Raw genomic sequence first — 15,503 nt, 5'->3', positions numbered from 1 at the left:
GTATAACTTTTGCATAGTTTGGCACACTTGATTATTACGTGTTTTCTGTGTTGTACTGCTCTGTTTAACCCTATAGTGTCCAATGCTCCCATCAATCTGTTCTCATATGGCTTATTACAGGAACACTGGACACTAAAGGGTTAATTAAAAACTGTTCAATGATAATAAAAAAAAGATACACCTTATGCTACTGGCCTAATTAAGTTTTATGTATTTCTCTCTCAGTTAGGGAATGGGGCCTAAGCTGGTAATCGGAGGTGGTGCCTGCATTGCACCAGATGGCATTTCAAAAGCTGGAGCTCGGCTGGCAGTTCTCAAACACTCAGTCAATTTAATTGATAATGGCATTAACTGTGCAAATAGCACAACTGGTATCTTAGAGGTCAAAAAGGGGGACAAAAATAGAAGGTTATTAAGAAACTGAAAAAAGGTTCTATCCTTCTGCACTGAAACAAATAAATTGAAACAGATATTTAGAAAGGGCTCCAACTTGATCCTATTAATTTCTGAAATAACCCTGTAGAACCCTAGCTGTGTAAATGTGGAGGAAAAACTAAGTAACTGATGTGTGGGAAAACGGCAGTACAATGATTAGGTCCAGCACTGGTGGTTTATAAGTATCTGACAGAACTGGATTCCTGGATTGTCTAAATAGGGATAATGTGTAATCAATTCTCCTCCTACATCTTCTGAAATAGCCAGGCCAGTGTTAATACAGTCAAAGGCAATGGTTCTCTCTACCACCGACTACGCACAGTACAGGAGTGTGGTTTCTAAATCTGGTCTTGAAAATACACTTATTCAGTCTGGTTTTCAGGACATCTGGTATGATGTATAATGCATGAAATATAATGCCATACATTTGAGACTGTAAGCTCAAACTTCAAAGGGATCTTAACTGCCAGTTAGATCAAAGCTTTTGAAAACTGGCTGACCAGCTAAATGTAACCTCTTAAGTTTTACTGGGTATCTAAATTTAGCTGGATAGAAATCTTGGTGGGCCTGGAGTGGGGGTGGCGGGGGAGGAGGTGGAAATTAGATAGTTTTCAGCATTAACCCTCCTTATTCAACAGACCAAATCTAGTTGCTGCAAGAGCAGGCCAAAATCTGGAGGTCTATCCTGCCTCTCCATATCAATAAATACCAGTGTTGTCAGAACAACGCTGGAACACAAGGCATCATGAAAGAAGAGTATGCCCTATTGGCTCACCATGAGAGCTACTAGGGTGAGTCTGGGAGGTGGGCTATGGGGCACCACGGAATGTTATTCTATTTCAGAAGGGGGAAAAGAGTGAGGGATTGCCTGGCACCATCCTCACAGGCTTGCAATCGGGGAGGAGAGTAGAGAGATCTATAAGCTACTCAGCCCTACCTTTTTTTTGTCTTGGGGACAGGAAGAAATGAGAAGGACAGTGTTACTTGCCCCACTGATGTTTTGGATGAGGTGGAGATCCAGATCACAATCTTTTGTTTTTAATTATTTTAACTTAACCTGTTAGTGCTTATTTTTAGAGCTAACTGGGTATGCTTAACTAGGTGAACCATTCCATTACTAACAGATTTAGTGCACACAAAATGCCGTGCAGCCCACTGTATACCTATGGGCTGCATGGCACTTCAAGCATACTAATTCATTAGCACACTTTAGTAAAAGGCCCCCTAAATCTAGCTGGTTCTGGCTGGTCAACATTTGGCTAGATTTAGAGAATATTCAACCAAATACCTAGTTGATTAGGTTCAAGCTGAATTGGCTCAGTATATTTAAATCTCTCATATGAACAATCATTGTGGCTATTCAGAAAATTGTACCAGTTAGATGTGCTTCCAGGACCAGGCTGACAGTAGGAAACAGGAGCCTTGCAGATATCTCAGGGAATTTGTAGATGGCTGAGGGCTGTCTCCAGCTCCATTTAGTTACTTTTATGTTTCTGTGGTTCCTAATCCAAAGCACTGAAGAACAAATTACATAAAAGCAGTAAGAAGGTAAAATTAGGTCTTACCTGATAATTTTTTTTCCTTTAGCAACAGAAGATGAATCCAGGAACTGGTGGGTTGTGTCCATCTACCAGCAGGTGGAGACAGAGATAACAGAACTCTTGGGAGTAAAGCAGACAGCCAGCCCCTCTATCAGTTAGTACATGTCTTTCGAAAGTAGTAGTAGAAGTAGGCCAATCAACTCAATTTTAACGTAAAACCCATCCTCACTATAATAAAAGCGAACCAGCTAGAAAAACTGCAACTATGGAACGGAAGCGGCAACAAAATCTGCCGAAGCAGAGATTCTTCTTGTTATTTATTTCTCTCTCATATCTGACTGAATCCGCATTAGAAAAAAAAAAAGAGTAGAGCAGTGGAAAAAATAGTCAGCTAACGGCAGGGATCCTGGATTCATCTGCTGTTGCTAAAGGAAAGAAAATTATCAGGTAAGACCTAATTTTACCTTCCTTGTCACAAACAGCAGATGAATCCAGGAACTGGTGGGATGTACCAAAGCCTACCCTAAGAAGTGCGGGAAGCCAACATCCCCCACGCCAAGACCTGAGCCCCAAAACGCGCATCTTCCGTGGAGGCGACATCCAAACGATAGTGTTTAACAAAAGTATGTTGAGACACCCAAGTAGCTGCTCAACAAATTTCATCCACATGAAGAGTAGAGGTCTTCACCCAGGATGTCGCCTGTGCTCGAGTACAATGAGCTCGTAGAGCCAAGGGTGGCTCTCGACCTTGCGACAAATACGCTGACGCAATGGTCTCATTAATCCAACATGCTATAGAGGCTTGGAGGTCGCCTCACCTTTCCGCAGCCCCGAAAGAAGGACAAAGAGGTGGTCCGATTTCCGAAAACCATTGGTGACCTGAAGGTAATGCAAAAGCACCCTTCGGACATCCAACAGCCAAAAGGATGCAAACTCCCCTGGAAAATCCTCTTTCCTAAACGATGGGAGAAACAGAGTCTGATTGAGATGGAATTCTGAAACAACCTTTGGAAGAAAGGAAGGAACCGTCCGAATCGAGACCCCCGAATCTGAAAACTGCAAAAAGGGATCTCTACAAGACAAGGCCTGCAGTTCGGAAATACGCCAAGCTGAGGAAAATGCCACCAAAAAGACAGCTTTACGTGTAAGGTCCTTATCTGCTGCCTTTCGTAAAAATTCAAAGGGAGGCCCCTGCAATGCACTGAGCACCAGGTTTAGCCGCCAAGAAGGACAAGGCTGCCGAATTAGCGGACGTAGATGAAGGACTCCTTGTAAAAAAATGAGCCACATCCGGGTAAGCTGCTAAGGAGAATCCGGCTACTCGACCTCGAAAGCAAGCTAGAGCTGTTATTAGCACTCGCAGAGAGTTATATGCAAGACCCTTAGAAAGGCCTTCCTGGAGGAAATCTAATATCACTGAAATCGAAGCCAGAAAGGGAGAACCGGTCTTCTGCTCACACCACGAAGAAAGGATTCTCCATACTTGGGCTTAAGCATACGAAGTGGACCGTTTCCGTGCTAGAAGCGTGGTAATCACAGGTTCCGAAAACCCTTTATTTCTCAATCGGTTCCTTTCAACAGCCAGACCATAAGACCAAAGCGGGAGGGATTTTCCATCTGAACAGGGCCCTGGCACAGTAGGTCTGGAGTTATCGGAAGTCCCAGAGAAGTGTTGTGCAGTAAGCAAACAAGGCCTGCGTACCACGGCCGTCGGGTCCAGTCTGGAGGCACCAGGACCATGAGCCTGCGATGACGACGTATGCGATGAAGAACCCTTCCTATCAGAGGCCAAGGAGGAAACACATAGAGTAGTCCCTGGTTTGGCCATGGCTGCAGTAGGGCATCGATTCCTGCAGAGTCAGGCTGTCTTCTCCGGGAAAAGAATCTGGGCACCTTGGCATTCTGAACGTGGCCATGAGGTCCATCACCGGAGCTCCCCAACAACGAGAAATCAGTCCGAATGCCGCCACCGAAAGCGCCCACTCCGCCGCATCCAACAGAGTTCAACTGAGGAAATCCGCCTGGACATTGGACTGGCCCGCAATGTGAGCCGCTGATAGGCAAAGAACATGAGTCTCCGCCCACTCCATGAAACAAGATGCCTCCACCACTAGAAACACGCTGCGAGTCCCTCCTTGCCGATTGATGTAAGCTACCGTCGTTGAATTGTCCAACAACACCCGAACAGGTCTCCCTTGTAGGAGATCCTGGAATTCGGCCAAGGCATTCACTACCGCTCTCAATTCCAAATGATTTATGGACCACCCCGCCTCGACAGGGGTCCAAGTCCCCTAAGTCACTCTGTGTAGACAATGAGCTCCCCGACTGGCATCCATCACGACTACCACCCAATTCAGGGAGGCTAACGGCATGCCCTTCTGCAACGTGGTCGGGCAGATCCACCAAGACATGCTGCCCCTGGCCGCTTCTGTCCAGGGCAGATGGCAATGATAGTCCAGAGACGTTGGAGACCATCTGCTCAGAAGAAAGAACTGCAGAGGCCGCCTGTGAGCCCTCGCCCATGGCACCACTTCTAGGGTAGCCGCCATAGACCCCAGGACTTGAACAAAGTCCCAAACCTGGGGGGCGAGGCATCTGTAGCAAGGTGTGCACCTGTGCCACCAGTTTCACTCTCTGGCCATTGGGAAGGAAGACCTTCCCTACCTTTGTGTCGAACAGTACACCCAGGTATTCCAAGGTCTGAGTCGGACACAGTTGTCCATGTTGATAACCCATCCCAATGACTGAAGAAGTGAAAACACTCTGGAGGTAGCAGTCCGACTCTCCTGTGGAAAGGAGGCTCGAAACAACCAGTCGTCGAGGTAAGGATGAACCCGAATTCTCTCCTTCCGCAAGAAGGCTGCCACCACCACCATGACCTTTGAAAAGGTGCATGGCGCCGTGGCCAGGCCAAAGGGAAGAGCTCGAAACTGGAAGTGACAACACAAAATTGCAAACCTGAGGAACCGCTGATGCGGTTGCCAAATTGGAATGTGCAGGTAAGCTTCTTTGAGGTCTAGCGCCGTCAAGAACTCTCCTGGCTGAACCGCCGCAATAACGGCTCGTAATGTCTCCATGCGAAAATGACGAACTCGCAGAAACTTGTTTACGACCCTTAAATCGAGAACCGGGTGAAAAGTTCTGCCTTTCTTTGGTACTACAAAGTAAATGGAATAGCGGCCTTTGCGCAATTCGGGAGGAGAGACGGGCACTATGGCTCCCAGCCTTAGAAGTTCTCGCAATGTGGCTAGAACCACTACCTGCTTTGACTGTGTTCCATATCGAGACTCCAGAAAAAATTCTGTGACGGGTGCATTGAATTCCAGTTTGTATCCATCCCTCAGCACGTCTAGTACCCATTGGTCTGAAGTTATCTTGACCTACTCTGGGAGAAACAGAGAAAGGCGCCCCCCTATCTTCTGCGCCCCAGACTAGGCCAGCACCCCATCATTGTGATGTGCGAGGAGCAGCTTCCTGTCAACTGGGGGCTCCCGCAGCTTGCTTTTCATTGCGAAAGGAAGATCTTTGCTGGAAACTGGAACGCTGAAAGGAGCCAGAAGTTCGACCTGGGCGATAACGGCACACATCCTGAAAATGGGATTTAGTCGATCCCTGTCTGGAAGCAGTCCTAGGCTTATCTTCAGGGAGATGCTGGGATTTGGAGTCCCCCAAATCCTTAACAATTTTCTACAAGTCTTCTCCAAACAACAGTTTATCTCGAAAAGGCAGACGAATAAGACGCTGTTTGGAAGCCATGTCAGCCTCCCTCATCCTCCCTGTCTCATCCGCCCGCAACCTCGGAGTCATCTTCGATTCCTCCCTCTCCTTCTCTGCGCATATCAAGCAGACAGCCAAGACCTGTCGCTTCTTTCTCTTTAACATCAGCAAAATTCGCCTTTTCCTCTTTGAGCACACCACCCGAACTCTCATCCACGCTCTCAACACCTCTCGCCTTGACTACTGCAACCTACTCCTCTCTGGCCTCCCACTTAACTATCTATCCCCCCTTCAATCCGTTCAGAACTCTGCTGCACGTCTTATATTCCGCCTGAACCGATATACTCATATCACCCCTCTCCTCAGGTCACTTCACTGGCTTCCGATCAGATACCGCATACAGTTCAAGCTTCTCCTTACCTACAAATGCACTCAGTCTGCAGCCCCTCATTACCTCTCTACCCTCATCTCCCCTTACGTTCCCGCCCAAAACCTCCGCTCACAGGACAAATCCCTTCTCTCAGTACCCTTCTCCACCACCGCCAACTCCAGGCTCCGCCCTTTCTGCCTCGCCTCACCCTATGCTTGGAATAAACTTCCTGAGCCCTTACACCAAGCCCCCTCCCTACCCATCTTCAAATACTTGCTCAAAGCCCACCTCTTCAATGTTGCTTTCGGCACCTAACCTTTATACCTTTCAGGAAATCTAGACTGCCCCAATTTGACTACCCCTACATGACTGACTGTACATTTGTCCTTTAGATTGTAAGCTCTTTGAGCAGGGACTGTCCTTCTGTGTTGAATTGTACAGCGCTGCGTAACCCTAGTAGCGCTTTAGAAATGTTAAGTAGTAGTAGTAGCAGCAGCCGACCAATGACGGAGCCATAACATCCTCCGAGAGGAGACAGCCAAAGCCATAAGCTTGGCCGAAGAGCGAACTAAGTCATAAAGGGCGTCTGCTAAATAAGCCAGCCCTATCCCCATTTGAGCAAAAGCCGGAGCCCCGGAACTCTCTGATTCCTGAGGAGACTCCTGTCCGGAGTGGAGCCTCAGACAAGCTCTAGCCGCATAGGAACTATGAATGGAAGCCTGCAGAGTCAACGAAGCTACCTCAAAGGAATGCTTCAGAAATGCTTCCAGACGTCTATCTTGCATGTCCTTGAGTGGTACTCCACCCTCAACTAGCAGTCTTTTTAGTGACCGCAGTCACAAGGGCATCCACCTTCGGTAGGGCAAATTGCTCCAATTGCTCCGACGTGACCGGATAAAGATGAGACATGGCCTTGGAAACCCTCAGAGCGCTATCTGGATCCTTCCACTGAGCAGAAATCAACTCATCAATGGCCTCATGCACTGGAAAGGCCCTAGCTAGACGCCTAGTGCTGGTCATCTTAGGATTCACAGACTGTGCAGCCGCAACATCTGGGTCTTCAATATTTAAAGCTTCTAAAGCTTGCGAAATGAAGGATGATAATTCATCTTTGTGGAAAAGTCGCACCGAAGATGAATCATCCACCTGATCCTGAAGAAGGTCAAGCTCCTCAATGTCCTCCCCCACTGCCTGTCTCCAGGACCCCTCAGAAGAGGCCACAACCGATGGAGCTGCTGACCCTAGGGCCAATGACCCCTCCTGAGTACCATGAGAGATCCTTCTCCTCTTAAGAGCCGCCCCATCATCCGTCAGGGGTCCCAAAATATCATTCTGGGTTCCAAGAACTGACAAGGGTTCAGAGGAGAGACCTGAGGAAGAAAGGGGGAGGGCCTGCTTCATCACAAATGCCTGATGCATCAATAAAATAAATTCTGGAGAAAAAAAATTCCCCCGGGGCAATGGAAGCCGCAGGCTGCATTTCCGACCCCCCCCCCCCCCCCCCGATAATGCCCCAACCGAAGGAGAAGGCAGGAGATCAGGAAACGCTACTGGAACCGCTTCAATAGTGCTGGGCAAAATGGCACGTGAACCACGTGCCTCAGCGCGGGAAAAAGCAGTCTCCCCGATGGAGGAAGAGCCCTCTGCCCCAGGTACCTCAGAGCACTCGGCGCTGCAAATTCCCGCCGCTGAGCACCGCTTCCCACAGCGGGAACAGCGTTTTACCATTTCCGCCGCCAAGCCAATCTGCCGTGAGGAAAAAAACCCCTGAAGCCGGCACTTACCAGCTGAATCCCCCTGCAGCGTCAAATCGGACAGCAGGAGCCAAGGGAAACTACTCTGGCTCTAACAGCAGCAGAAGTCAGGCAGACAGAAGCAATTCTCCTCAGCGCTCAACAAATTTCTCTTTTTTTTTTTTTTTAGTGAGGAGGGAAGGAGAGAGCAAACAAGAAAGAATTGAAAACCTGTCAGCAAAGAGTACAGGGTGAGGCAGGGACCTTGCAGTAAGGTATGTCTCCAAAGCGGATCTTCAGTCAGACATCCCCTCCCAGCTCAACTGGCCAGCGGCCCAGGAGCACTCTCAGGGCCAGATGCACTAAATTTAACGAACCCTTAACGAGCAAGTAGTAAACCCTGGCATGCAGCTAACGAAAACGGAATGCAGATGAGCAAATTGTGTAGAAACCCTATTGTAATGAGATGCACTAACCTTTTCCGATTGCCTTAACGCTGGAAAACGCTGGAAAATCTAACGAGAGGTCTGTACCTCTTATTGGGGCTACGTGGGATTGGAAAAATTATTAAAATGTAAAAAAAAAAATATATATATATATCGGGGGGGGGGGGGGGGGGGGGGGGGGGGGGGGGGGGGGGGGGAGACAGGCAAGTGCTCGTCAGGAGCGTCCTTTATGGACATTCTTCACTATATTAAAATAAAAAAAAATCAAACAGGCTCCGATGCTGTTTTGATAAATGTTCAATAAAGACTTCATACAACTTAAAAAAGTGGGAAAAAATCCAAGGGCTCGTCCTTTTTTTTTTTTAAACAAAACTATTAGTGGGATTTGAACCCGCCACCTCTGCATTACAAGACTGGTGCTCTAACCACTCAGCTACAACTCTACTTGCTTGGATGTCCCTCCCTTACTTCCAGGTCTCTCAGCTGAGTGAAGCACTGCCAAAAAGCACATTTTATTATTGCCCGGGGGGGGGGGGGGGGGGGCACCCAAAATGGACTTTTTTTTTTTTTGAAGGGAAGCTTTATTAAAAAAAAAAAAAGAAATCAAACAGGCTCCGATGCTGCAAGCTCTTTTTTGGACATCATTCAACCTGGAATAATAAAAACGTCCTTTTTGGCCGTGCTTTACTCAGTTGAGAGACCTGGAAGTAAGGTAGGGTCATCCAAGCAACTACAGGTGTAGCCAAGTGGTTAGAGCACCGGTCTGGTAATCCAGAGGTGGCGGGTTCAAATCCCATTAATAGTTTTGTTTAAAAAAAAGACAAGCATTTGGATTTTTTTTTCCACTTTTTTAAAACAGCATAACAAAATACAGCACTCCAGAACAAGTAAGTAATAGCATAACTGATCAGCTCCAGGTCTCTCTCAGCCAATCCCAGCGCATTTAGCTGTTACCAGTATCAGCTAAACACTGTGATTGGCTAAGAGAGACTTGGAGGGAGGGACGTCCAAAAAGTTTTGATTTGTGTCCTCTCACGTCCCGATTTTCTGGGCTGGAAGGCTCCTCCGTATCGTCAGGTTAGTTTTTATACTCTTGCCTCTGAACTGTACATTAGCTTGTAGCCTGTAAAAAGAACATCTTTTTAGAGGGAGTTTTTTTTATAGTGAAGGACGTCCATAAAGGACGTTCTTGGCATAACGCTTGGCTGCTCTGGGCATGCTCCACCGGCCGATTGGCTGTTTAATGATGGAATAGAGAATGCAAGTGAGCTACAATGAGCAGCTCATTTGCATTCCTATTCCTTGATGCATGCACGTTCCTTACCGATTCGCTAAGGGAATCTGTAAGGGAAGGGCTCTAACGACTGATTAGTGCATCTAGCCCTCAGTGGCCTTGAATCCAGGAGCTGGAGAGAAGCCATCCATCCACCTGCTGGAGACAGAGATATACTAACTGATAGAGGGGCTGGCTGTCTGCTTTACTCCCAAGAGTTCTGTTATCTCTATCTCCATCTGCTGGTAGATGGACACAACCCACCAGTTCCTGGATTCATCTGCTGTTTGTGACAAGGAAAGAATCTTTCCTCCAATAAGCTCACAGTCTGCCTGGGTAATTATAGCACAAGTGTCAGCCACGGCACCATTAGATCTGAAAGCGTTCAATAAAAGGTTACACTCATGAATGACATTTAAAGGAGTTCCAGTAGACAATGAACGAATGCCGTCTTACCAATGGTTGTTCCATCCCGTCCCATAAGGCATTTCATCACCCTAATGATCTGCTCTGCCACAGGCGGGGACATGGATGTGCCATAAACAGCACTGTGCGAGTGAGTTCGTAAATAGTCCACAAGTTTCTTAAAAGAAAGGGAAAAAAAAACCTTGCTAATTGACTGAATCAACTTCTGTGTTTTCTATAACATGTGGCAAACAGAGACAGCGAAGATGACAATGAAAAACATAGTCATATGTCTGCAGGAATTTAGGCTTCATAAACCCTCAGTACAGCCACATACTATTCTATACATAGCAATTTAGGGAATAAAGATCACTGTACAAAATTACAAATATATTGTTTTCTAAATTTCATATTCTATTTTATTAACCAATCCACTTGCCAAGGAACCTATGCATGGACATTAGCTATCATTTATTCACTCATTCTGTTTACTGTCTACTCAATTACTACAGCACTCTTAGTGAGATATGTCATCTAAAATTCTCCGTAACTGGGGATACAGTTACAACTATACAGTAGATTGGCAGTATGATATTCTCAGTTTCCTTTCTGTTCCTTTCTGAATAGTAACTAATAGTCTATTGGCTTTCTTGACTGCTGCTGCACATTGAGCTGAAGATTTCAAGGTATAGGGTCATTTTATTAAGATTATGTGCATATAAAGCCTGTTTTACTTGTGGAAAGGGACTTTTATAAAACCACACACTACCAAGCTGGAAGTCAAAGCTCCCATTTTGAACATGCAGCCACATGGGGCAGGAGCATACAGAATTGTACCCACCTTGGTACTAAACCACCAGGAATATCAGAGGGTAAGTGTCATGGGATTTGGAGTGGTGGGGTAGGGGGTGGATGGGGATGCTGGCTTGTGGGGTGATGGGGGTCTGGGATGTGCATCATGTGGTGGGTCGCAATCAAGAAGCTGCACTGGAGATCAGGGTTGTTCCATTGTTTTAGCATTAGTAGATAGAATGGAAGCGCCTGCACTATCTGTCAAAACATGTGGCATGGGCCCAGGGGATAAAAGGAAAATTCTACAAAATGAGGTCCTATTTCTTAGGAATAAAAAAAGAAATCTATCTGAATCCTATAGTATAAAGGAAAGTAGGTGCCTACTTTCTAGTGTAACAGTGCAACTACACACCTATAATTTAGGAACAGCCACTTATACCAGTCATAGAACTGGTGTGAATGCTCGCACCTAGGTTGCCATAGGATAGCACATAGCAGGAATACTGGCACGTACACAAGTATATACACAACATGTGTGTGTGTGAATGCCGATATTCTGATCATTTACACACATTCTTGGCATCTAAATTTTGGTGTCCTCTTATGTCTGCCTGTGTGGTAAATGCGGGGCAGGTGCTGACCATAACCCAACATGTACTGCACAGGCTTTGCACTGACTGCACATTAATTTTGTTCCTAATGCTTGGTAAGTACAAAAAACTACCACATTGTACTACACATGCCTTCATATCTTTTATTCCGCCTCTACCCACTTAGTTCAGGGTGGATCATAACTAAACAGAAACCCAGTTCAAAATTATCTGGGAATTACAATACTCACACAGTGATCTAACCCACTGACAAAAATCGCATACAATGAGATTCACTAAAATCCAAAGACGCAAACCCGACTCTATGAAAAAGTAATACTAACAATAATATTTTTAGCATGTACACTGCCTTGCTGCTTAATTGGGAAAAGGTGGTTGGGCAAGTTTATTAAAGAAAACAAACAAAATCTAATATAAAAATCCTTTATATATTTATCCCCTTACTGTCCACTGTTATTCCAAGACCTTTTTCTTTAGTGGCAACACCCAATATAGAAAAAAAATAATAATAAGAAAAGGGAAAATTACAAAATATGTGTTAAAAAAGAAAAACTTAAAAAAGGAAAAGGAACTGAGGTATAAAAATCAAAAAAAAGAAGAAAAAGTGGACGACACAAGTAAAATGAATAAAAAAATGAATCAATTTATTAAGGTGATATGACTCGACACAGCTGTGTTTCGGCCCAACTGGCCTGCGTCAGGAGTCTAAATGAAACAAATCATATTTAATTTACAACATATCAATTTTTTACAAAAATTAAAATAATTACATATAAAATAATAACATATATAATGAGAAACAAAGAACAGATGTACTACTATTAATGGTCTATTACTCTATGATATATAGTAGGGAATTTAATTAAATAAAATCAGAGATACATAGATAAAATGCATATTTATAAGAAACTAGAAAAATTTTTTTATTTTATTTATAAATGTATTTCATAATATCACCGCAAATTATGTCTTTAAAATTAAATTAATAATTTTCTATAATTTCTAACCTTAAACTACCATTAAAAGATAAATGAATATATAGTAAGAATGAAAAGCAGGTGTTCTAATATCAACAGTCTATTGTTTTTTGGTACATTGTTTTAAGCAAAGACCTAATTGAATACGATATACAAACAGCCGAAGCTACACAGATAAAATGCATATTTAAAAAAAGAAGAAAGAACTAATAAAAATAATGTCAATCACACAAATTTTATTTTATCTATCACACATAATTTGCGGTGATATTATGAAATACATTTATAAATAAAATAAAAAATTTTTTCTAGTTTCTTATAAATATGCATTTTATCTATGTATCTCTGATTGTATTTAATTAAATTCCCTACTATATATCATAGAGTAATAGACCATTAATAGTAGTACATCTGTTCTTTGTTTCTCATTATATATGTTATTATTTTATATGTAATTATTTTAATTTTTGTAAAAAATTGATATGTTGTAAATTAAATATGATTTGTTTCATTTAGACTCCTGACGCAGGCCAGTTGGGCCGAAACACAGCTGTGTCGAGTCATATCACCTTAATAAATTGATTCATTTTTTTATTCATTTTACTTGTGTTGTCCACTTTTTCTTCTTTTTTTTGATTTTTATACCTCAGTTCCTTTTCCTTTTTTAAGTTTTTCTTTTTTAACACATATTTTGTAATTTTCCCTTTTCTTATTATTATTTTTTTTCTTTTTTCGTTTTTTTTTGTTCATCTGTGTCATCTTCGCTGTTTTTTGATTACTGTTTTTCGCGAAGACAGGTTTCTTCTGTATTTGTTACAACACCCAATATAGAACACAGCAATTAGGATGCCTTTTCCTTATGTACACCACTTTACTCTTGCCAACATTAAAGCTCCTCTGTCATTTAATATGCCCAGTTGTCAAGTAGAGCAAGGCTGTTCTGCAGTTCCCCATAGTCATTGTGCTTTGATGTTTATTAAAAATTTGCTATACTGCCCTTTCTGACAAACAGGTCAGGGTGGTTTACAAAATGCAGGGCAGTTGCTGGATGTGCCTTCGCCTACATTTATTGCATAGGCTTTGCATGGTAATGTTAGCATTAGTTGTGCAGTAAATGCAAAATTTACCTCACTTGAGTAAAACAGCCCCTTAGTTCTTAGAGAGTTAGCATTTTCTCCCTTTGAGCCTCTGAAGACGGGATTTTTGTAGGGTTTTTTTTTCTGTGCACAGAATTTCTGAATTGCAGGCCTTATCTTGCAAAGATCTATTTCTGTATTTCACAGAGGCAGGTGTTTCTATTTGGACAGCTCCTTCCTTTCATGTGAATAAGAAAATATTTGATACTAATATCTTACTCTTGTTGCATCTTTCAAAATGAATTGTAAATGGGCACTTACAATTCATTTAACAAGTACCTATAATTAAATTCCAATACATTGTAAGGAAGTGAGAACTGGACTTAATGTATGTTATTATGTAACATACAATCTGCATATAAACTGTTGTCCTGGGCTGCAATGATCAACTGCTCGACTTATGTTTTAACCATTAATGAGTCCAGTTTTGATCAATGAATAGTCCATGGAAAAACTCATCATATTTCCTTCAGTACTTATGTATGTGCAACTTGTTTTCCTCATTTGCTGATCTAATTTCTTGAAGTGTTTTTTTTCTCGTCCTTCGTAAATTCTATTGCTTCTTTCCTTTTGGGTACAAATGGATTCTCTTTCATTCCTTCTTCTCCTCATTGGAATTGTTCTAGTTTAATATGGATGCTAGACGTTTACTTTCATATTTCAACAACTTTTGTGCATTTGGATCTGATGACGTTCTTAAGTAAGTCTGACGGCCTATGATAGTAACTCGATAGGTATAATCTATTTCTATGAGACCCATTCCTATTTCAGCTTGGAGAGTTGGTATACACTGATTCTTATAAATGACCTCAGAGAATAGAGGGATTTTCTCATTTGTATATCCAGTTTTTCAATATATTTAAGAGGTCACGCTACAAATCCAAAGCTGTATGAAAGTGCAGGAATTACCAGTTGATTAATGCCTTATATCTTATCCTATGATGATGAGACACAACATCAGACAGGATTAAAAGTTATATTGATGCACTCTTCAATATAACTTTTAACTATCTGATCTTGTGTCTCTATCGATAGTCGTTCCTTCCTCCACTCCTAGATATTTATATACACCTTCCTGTTCAAGTTCTTTTGGCCCAGCTCTGAGGAATTATGGGTTGAATATCTGTAGGAAATTCTACAGATGTTCTATAATGCCACTGAGTGTGAGGTAGAAGCTCCTCCCTCACTGTCCCTTACCCGCTCATTATTGCTGGATTCCCTAAGGGTTTCTCCAACTGTGCAACTTTGGGAAAACACATCCATCTACTGCATGTCTTTGATGAACAGAAGTGACTGTTAAATATTAGATACTGGACTTTAAAAACCAAATTACCAAGCATTTCCCCTGGCTACATTCCAAGGTATGGTTATGGTCAATGACGCCTCTTTTTGTCTTACAAATTCCTGAACCTCTCAGACAATCTCCTCTTCCCCTCTCCACTGCCTACAGTAATTCCAAGCCTGCACTTATCATCTAAGCAATTGCATAAAGTTAAGCAAAACAGCTGCCCTAACTTGTGCTGAGTTAATCGGGCACCAGTCTGAATCCCCCCCCCACGGGGGACCGCACGAGGCAGGAGATGGCACTCAGGGAGCCCGTGCAGGTCCGGTGAACGGCACCGCTGTTGCCCTCGGAGCAGGGAGAGGCATCTGAACCTCTCCCCACGGGGAACTGCACGAGGCTCACGGGACAGTGACCATGCACCTGACTCTGCCTCTTCATCTACCCGCCCACCCAGAGTAGGGAGAGATGATCGAGCCTCTCCCACGGGGGACCGCACGGGCTGTGTGGAAGCGGTCATGCGCCCAGTTCTGCCTCCTCGCCCGCCTGCCAGTTCCTCAGACGGCAGCAGGAAAGGGGAGCACTGTCTGGTGGAGCTGCCCCAGGAGCATGGGAGTTATGGAGGCGTGAGGGAACCACCAAGGCCGCCGAGGGCTCAGTCGACAGCACCGAGACCAGAGCGCAGCAGCAGTGACAAGAGGAGAAGGGGCAACGCGGAGGAGGCCCCGGAGACAGGCTCCTAGGGGCTCAGAGCAAAGCAGTAGCAGCAGCCTGAGGCTGCTGTC

The 15,503-nt window shown here is 43.9% G+C and overlaps 1 protein-coding gene across 2 annotated transcripts in view; it reads right to left on the bottom strand.

Moving 5' to 3' along the window:
- Positions 1 to 15,503, bottom strand: part of LOC115465677 (serine palmitoyltransferase 3-like) — a 402,751-nt gene that overhangs the window by 55,381 nt on the left and 331,867 nt on the right. For both annotated transcript variants that reach the window (XM_030196335.1, XM_030196334.1), the window contains one exon: positions 9,972 to 10,098. In XM_030196335.1, the coding sequence (XP_030052195.1) occupies positions 9,972 to 10,098 (127 nt within the window). The remainder of the gene's footprint in view (positions 1 to 9,971; positions 10,099 to 15,503) is intronic.

The sequence above is a fragment of the Microcaecilia unicolor genome, chromosome 3 (genome assembly GCF_901765095.1).
Source record: "Microcaecilia unicolor chromosome 3, aMicUni1.1, whole genome shotgun sequence".
Classification (NCBI taxonomy): domain Eukaryota; kingdom Metazoa; phylum Chordata; class Amphibia; order Gymnophiona; family Siphonopidae; genus Microcaecilia; species Microcaecilia unicolor.
The sequence above is the reverse complement of the archived record's forward strand: the minus strand, read 5'-3'. Positions and strand labels throughout refer to the sequence as shown.